This window comes from Syngnathus typhle, linkage group LG6, assembly GCF_033458585.1.
Source record: "Syngnathus typhle isolate RoL2023-S1 ecotype Sweden linkage group LG6, RoL_Styp_1.0, whole genome shotgun sequence".
NCBI classification, from domain to species: Eukaryota; Metazoa; Chordata; class Actinopteri; order Syngnathiformes; family Syngnathidae; genus Syngnathus; species Syngnathus typhle.
This window is the reverse complement of record NC_083743.1, coordinates 5,172,484-5,179,234: the sequence shown is the minus strand read 5'-3', so window position 1 is coordinate 5,179,234 and position 6,751 is coordinate 5,172,484. Positions and strand designations below refer to the sequence as shown.

Genomic DNA, 6,751 nt, shown 5'->3' with positions numbered 1-6,751 from the left:
ATTAGGTCAGCGGGAGGTGGGGACTGCATTACTGATAAAGTCGGGAGGGAGAAAGAGATAACAAGGGTTGGGACATGGTGGAAGTGGCTTTGTGAGAAGATTGAATGTGGTGCTACTCACTGAACAAGCATTATTTCAAAAGCGGGTATCCTTTTTGAGCCAATGTCGTTAAAGTAGGAACTTTAGGGATGTGGAGAGAAAACTCTGATGGGCTTGCAGAATGACGGTCCCAGCGGGAGATGTTTACAGATTATTTTTAAAGCAAAGGTCTAAAAATAGAAAGAACGGGATTTGGAGAAAGGGTGAAGCTTCCTCTCACTATGTTCGAGCAGCTGCAACAGTGTGTGTGCCCCTCTCTATTATTAGTGTGTGTTTCTAAGTGTGTATTATTAGTGTGCTAAACAGTGAGTCCGCCCAACCGCACAAACAGACCCAGCATAAAATTCCTGCCTTGTGATGAGGTGGATTGATGACAAAACACAAGACGTGTTCCCAGAATTCTCATAATCTGAAACGGAGAGTGTAAATTCGATATCAGGACTGAACAGTCAGCATAATACATTTGTTTGTGGTAGATTGTGTGACTTCATCCAGTAGCTACAAATCAAATCCAGTATCACACTGTAGTCAGGATGATGGTGGGACCTATGGTTATCAAGATGTTGTTGGAATTTGTCAGGTAGGCATTGGGAAGTTTTCAGAATGCCTTTGGCATTTGCAGAGGTGCTGTTGTGGTTAGGATAGGATTGGATCGGTTTTGGGATTATGTCAAGATCTTGTAGAGATTGCATCTGTAGAGTGTTAGGATTTAGCCAAGAGGTTTTGGGAACGGCATTGGATTTCGATGGGATGTTGTGGAGATGGCCTCAGTAGTGTTAGGAATTTGTCGATGTTTTATAAGATAACCCTAGAGGATTAATCCAAGAAGCCCATATAAGGATTAACATTTGGATGGTTTTGTGTTGGTCTGGTATCAGGATTGTGTTGAGATGGGGCAGCTGCCATCACTGTCAGCAAACATGGACTTTGAAACACAAAGCCTGGATTTCCATTATTCAGTTTGGGGTATCTGGACTTGGATGGGGTTCAGCCATTGGTGCTGCTGGTTCGCTGTTGTTCAGTTTTGCCGTTGCCTTGCTAGTTTACTTCCCAAAGAGAAATAAACTAAGAATGAACTCCACCCAGATATGTAGTGACGTGTTCGACCAAGAATCTAGACAATCAATCAAGACGATTCCAAAAAATGAATGTCTAATTGAGTGAAATGATAGACATCAGAAGAATTCTGCAATGTTACATGACTGCATAACAATGTATCACGTTACAAGGTAACACTATTCTGGAGTCATGGCCACAACTTGTTAGTAAAATTAACACATCTCAACTAAATCTCAAGCAAAGTAGTAAGAGAAGGGGCAACATAGTTAATGGTGAATAGGAAACAATCACCATTGAAGATATCAATTAGCCACATTTAGTATTTATAAACTCATCACCCAAGTATCAGTTTGATGTCTTTGACGGATCTCAATCTCTGGGAATTAGAGCCGATCCAGACTGAAAGTTTTCAATCCTAACCTGCATCAGAGGAAGGTGTCCAGTTGACTCGGAATATTCCACGGAGACACTCACACATGGTCTGCAGGAGGATGCCACTGGAACACACCAACACAGCAACCTGCACTCCGGGCTCTCGAGGTGGAGCCGATCCCGGGGTGGCTTTGACGCTTGGGGGCTGGCACACCGGCGACGTACTCAATTTGGTTCACACCGGGGATGGAAAAGATGGTAAGGGGGTCCAATCCAATACCCAACTTTGCACCCTCAACCACTCTGTGTGTGTGTGTGTGTTTGTGTGTGTGTATAGACCACACAGAATAGACCTGCATTAGCAGTTGAGGAAAGTCAGCACTTTGCTCAGTGTCCCCGCAAAGCTCTCATTGTTGTTACCGTTAGAGGCTTTAGCACTGACTGTTGTTGGTGGGCTTAGTTGGGGGGGGCCTGCATGCTGGATGGCAGACTGACCCCAAGCGCAGACTACAAAGCTCAGCGTGTTGATTACTGCGGCATCAGGACACCTTTTTAATCAACACATTATTCTCCATTGTTGGCTCGACAAGACCAGCGAATGAATTATGTCTACTCTGGTTTGGACAAGAAGTACTGAGGCAGAAAGTTTGCACAGAATTGTGGCCCCCTGGTGGGTCTGCAAGTCATAGTTTGAGGGTGGAAAAAAAATTAAACACCTTGTTCCCCCTCATTTTCTGCCCCAACCTATTGATTGGGAGCATTTGTTGTGGGTTTTTAGGGAAGACTGAAGTAAAATTGCGTGCCTTTGGTGTAGTACCAGGTTGTGCCGCAACATGCCAGGCAGCACTGAGCTCAACTGCAAGAGGTGCAGCATAATTAAGAGCTAATTAGCGTTAGCCTCACAGTGTGAGAACTTTGGTTGTTTTGCCTTGAGGTGTCGTGTCACACCTCTTCACGAGTCTGTTGAAGAACGACATGGAGACTGAAATAGACCCTCCGATGCATTCCGACCACTCTGGAGGGAGGAGGGGAGGACATGGACAGAACCTGGAGTAAGTAAAACCAGGGAGTCTACGTGGACAAGAACATTCGACAAATTAATGCAAGGCCAGAGTACGATTTACGATCAGAGTGTTTGTGGCATGTTACCTTGGTCAGGTTTTCTAATGGTGTAAAATATTTGGGAATCACAGCCCTTTCTGTCTGTTAAGGAAATTTGACAAATTTTTCCTGATCTTTTTTCTGCTTGAACCAGGACAATTTGGAATTTTCAGGCTTTGGGTGTACAGTCAGTCCTACCTTGAAAAAAAAAAAAAAACAAGGTCCCCTTGAGTTGATCATACAGCACAAAAAGCGTCCCCTAGTGTCAATGCAAGACATTAAATCCTGTACCCAAATCTGACTAAAAAACATAAAATATTTGGAGTTTATAAATTGTAATTACAAATTTGTTTAGAGTAGTTTTACTGCTGGTCTTTCTTTTATGCTTCATTTAACAGTTGCCACACCCGTGATCATGCCGAAAAAATTAATGGCAAATGAATTCAATTTTGAAACTTGTGATCTCATGTATTTACACACAGCAGACTCCAGAAAACAAAAACAAATATGTCCAGTTTCTCCCTGAGATGAGCTATGATGGAAGATGTCTTAATGGCGATGTGCCAAGTCCTTGTCGAAAGCAGCTTTTCTAGTTGTGAAAATGTTCCTTAACCTTGGCGGCATGAGCTCCTCAACGAAATATTTGTTGATAACGTGCGGACTAACAGATGTTTTTGATATCGCTGTCCTGCGTGAGCTGGACGCTGTAATCCGAGTTCCAGTCTCTCTCGAAAACGTCCCTTAGTTGCGATTGAACGCTTGGCTCAAGGGACGAGGTCGCCGTCTGGTTGACCACAATTGCCGAGCCTGCAGTGTTGACAAAGTAGTCGCCGCACCAGTTCGACGTACCTTAAGAAATACAAGCAACCTGACATCAGTCCCATATTAAGTCAGCTGGCTAACATTAGCAATCATATCCTACCGATATAAGCCACTTGGTCTGTCACCATGTACTTGTTGTGATTGACCCTGGCGTACGGGATCCGCTTCTGCCCGGCGCTGGCTGGAACCACGAAGAGTCGCTGTTGACAATAGAGACACGGTGACTGTCCTGAGCGTCTGGACTACTCGCCACAAAACGCGGCTACTCACCACCTGGATGTCCAGCTTGCTCTTTGGGTCGGAGACTGATGCCAGCGACTTGAGGAAAGTCAACATGGCGGGCGGCGTGTGGGACCAGCAGCTGATCAGGAGGCGCACTCGCACGTGCTTCTCATAGGCTACCCGTCGCAGCTGGGTGTCAATATCAGCCCAGTACCTGTGGATTTGCCACGTTCAACCGGAACATGTCAATCAAGTCATTCGCCAAAAGAAAAATGCTAATCGCAACAATCTAGTTACAGCAGCCTAGCTTCTTCAACGCCAATCAAGCAGATTCTTAGCTTAGGTTGAGCAGCTAGCCATTAGCAACGGATCCACCATTGCTAATAGCAATCCAGACGATCTCGGCCAGATGATCCCGTTAAGATTTTTAACGCTTGTTGCATGTGTGAGTATAGCCCGCGTTACCTTTTGGGATGTGAGAACTCCATGGTGGGCATGTAGTTCATGACTGCGATATAGACAAAACTCTGGGCATCCTCCATCACGTTCAAGATGGACTCCAGGTCAAACGTCCTGCCGGTGGCACACAAGGACAGAGGAGAACTCTGTTGAAGGAGAAGAAGTTGTTAACACAACAACATGCACTGAGACAAAGTTTAGTTTGATGTTGTTCCACACCGTCAAGTAGACGTTGGACGGGGTGTCGTTGAGTCTCAGTTTGAGTGGAGTTTCTTTGTTGTAAAGGGTAGAGAAGCTGGAAGGCCAGGGTGATGGGATGGACTGGCTGGTCCCCAGGAACCAGTAGGCCTCGAAGATCTTGCCCAGGTCTGCGGCCAGGCAGCTGCAGTTGTACACCACCACGCCCAACTCCTTCACCTGACAATCACATTCAAACGCAACTTTGAGTCTGTTTGCAAACAACGAGAGATGTTCTCCGTAATTGTCTACCTGCGTGAGGGATCTCCAGTCCATGTTGGCGCTTCCTATGTACATGTGTTTCTTATCCACCACCCAGAATTTGGTGTGCAGGACCCCTGTGGTCAGCTGCTTCATTTTCACCATCCTGATGTCAGCCCCTAATACACACAAATTAGTTTTTTAACTTTCAAATGGGTTACCCGAACAGTCAATTTAGGTAACTGTATCATCGGCAGCTCTTTTGGTTATTCGACAAGTCTAATGTAGAATTTGACATCATTTTTAATGTCTACACAAGAGTACTAAAGTATATTTTGATAATAACCTGAATCATTGAGCCTTCTGAGATCTTCGGTCGTCTGACCGTCTTGCGGGGCGCTGACGGCGATGCGGACCGTCAAGGAACCCGACAGCTCGGCCAATTTCTTCAGAACGCTCTCACCCTGCGCTTACAAACAAAAGACGTTAAAGAAGGGACAGGCGGACAAGACAAGAAGTTTTCGCACCTGATCTGCGCTGGGTTCGTGGGTGCCCGTGTCTTGGTTGGTGAGGGTCCAGTAGAAGGAGGCGATGTCTACGCTACTGCGGGCCTGGAGCATCAGCTGCAGCCACGCTTGGTACGTGGAACCGTGAGACGGGTCGCTGGAGTTAAAGAGCAAGCCCTCGGGGATGCTCTCCACCAGGGAAATCCTGAGACAGATCAAGTTAGATTAGTTTGGACAATTCAGATGTCCCAGTTTTCTTGAACGCAGCATTTTCTTTTTCATTTCACAGCACTTTCATCCTTTTTTAGTCACTGTTCCTTTTGATGGTGTTTCCTTACTTGCAAGGGTCCAAGCAGGATTTTAGGTCAAGTCGCAGATCACCGGCGATTTTAGACGTTTCAGCGGAGGCATCAGGCGCTAGCAGGTTGTAGACCGCCATGGCGGAAAGGAGCAAAGTGGCGATGGAGGCTACTGCCACCAAACAGCAGGAGTACTGCCAGTAGAGAGGACAAAACATGATTGTGTGAGGCGACCTTTGAACCGGAATCAGGTGTCGGATCGCGTAGTACCGTTTGAGCTTTGCTGTTCGAGTCCGACCGCCTCTGGAACACGTCTGACAACTGGGGAACAAAAACGAACACTAGTAAAGGAACTGAGGTTAATCATTTCCTACTGATACAAAGACATTTTCTCAATTTTTTCAGTGATTATTTGATCATTGTTAGAGACGTCACGCCAATGTTGTGCATCTCCCACATATAAGTAGTAATGAACTTGGTACCTTCTCATAGGGCACGTCAATCTTCATGTTCACACAGCAAGTTTCTCTGCCTTTATCCTCAGAGGACTTCTTCACTAAAAAAAAAAAGCATGTGATGTATCAACACAAAGAATCACATGATCACACACTCACACAGAGAAGCTTCCAGGATTGTATTTACTTCACACTGCTCCTGAGTTCGACATCAATTGATGATTTCACGTAATTCTGATGTTAAGATGAGGAATTGAGAGAACGGGTGGTTTGGGAAACCGCAAGACTTCCCTTTTTCACTTTGACTTAAGCTGATTTAATCACAAATAGTCTCATGCATTGCATTAAATGTGAAAATATTTGCAGATTAGTGCATATTTCCATTGTGACTAACCACAGCAATGCGGATGTACCTATATTTGATCACCTATAACTTATAAAGATAAATATAATATAAGCATTAAGTTCATTTGAATTTACTGTAAGAGTTTTTAAAACATTTTATTTCTAAAATGTTCTTACCATCACATTTTAATAACATTATTTGACTCTTTACGCTGCAAAGAAAGTCTTAAACCAACGCCGTTAAGTATTTTCTTTTTTATAGAACACGACGTTAATAATAGATCTATTATTTACTTCAATTCACAGCTTCCATTTAGACGCGCTTGTTTTGCTGAACCCTGCACAAACACGTCGCTTTCAAAAGAAAAACAAGCTTTCAAAAAAAGAATTGACGCACCTCCTTTCAATCTTGTCTTTTCACTGAAGTCCCAGTCAATAACGTTGGTATATGAATAAGACAAAAATGGTCATTTAAAATCACCTTTCCTCACGATTTCTTTTCACAAAAACAAAGAAAATGGATCACAACAGGCTATTGCCGTACAGTAGTAAAGTGCGTGTGACAGTCATGTGA

The 6,751-nt window shown here is 44.4% G+C and overlaps 1 protein-coding gene across 2 annotated transcripts; it reads right to left on the bottom strand.

Annotated features, from left to right (window-relative positions):
* Positions 1–3,073: 3,073 nt before the first annotated feature.
* pld3 (phospholipase D family member 3) lies at positions 3,074–6,751 on the bottom strand. 2 transcript variants are annotated; one of them, XM_061281996.1, is made up of 12 exons: positions 6,575–6,751; positions 5,860–5,933; positions 5,648–5,698; positions 5,417–5,571; positions 5,100–5,283; positions 4,919–5,036; positions 4,624–4,751; positions 4,354–4,551; positions 4,141–4,280; positions 3,724–3,889; positions 3,554–3,653; positions 3,074–3,480 (listed from the first exon to the last, which is right to left on the bottom strand). In XM_061281996.1, the coding sequence occupies exons 2-12, from the start codon at positions 5,884–5,886 to the stop codon at positions 3,293–3,295; spliced, it is 1,455 nt and encodes a 484-aa protein (XP_061137980.1). In that variant the 5' UTR covers positions 5,887–5,933; positions 6,575–6,751; the 3' UTR covers positions 3,074–3,292. The 2 variants fall into 2 exon arrangements, with proteins under 2 accessions (XP_061137980.1, XP_061137981.1); XM_061281997.1 differs by having other exon boundaries at positions 5,860–5,928.

What these genes read in the sequence shown, in the direction of transcription:
- pld3 (XM_061281996.1), bottom strand. Translation starts at nt 5,886, where the DNA reads ATGAAGATTGACGTGCCCTATGAGAAG. An exon ending in ACTGGAGATCCCTCACGCAG is followed by an intron (nt 4,552 to 4,623) that starts GTAGACAATTAC and finishes TGTGATTGTCAG; the next exon opens with GTGAAGGAGTTGGGCGTGGT. An exon ending in GAGTTCTCACATCCCAAAAG is followed by an intron (nt 3,890 to 4,140) that starts GTAACGCGGGCT and finishes GCAAATCCACAG; the next exon opens with GTACTGGGCTGATATTGACA.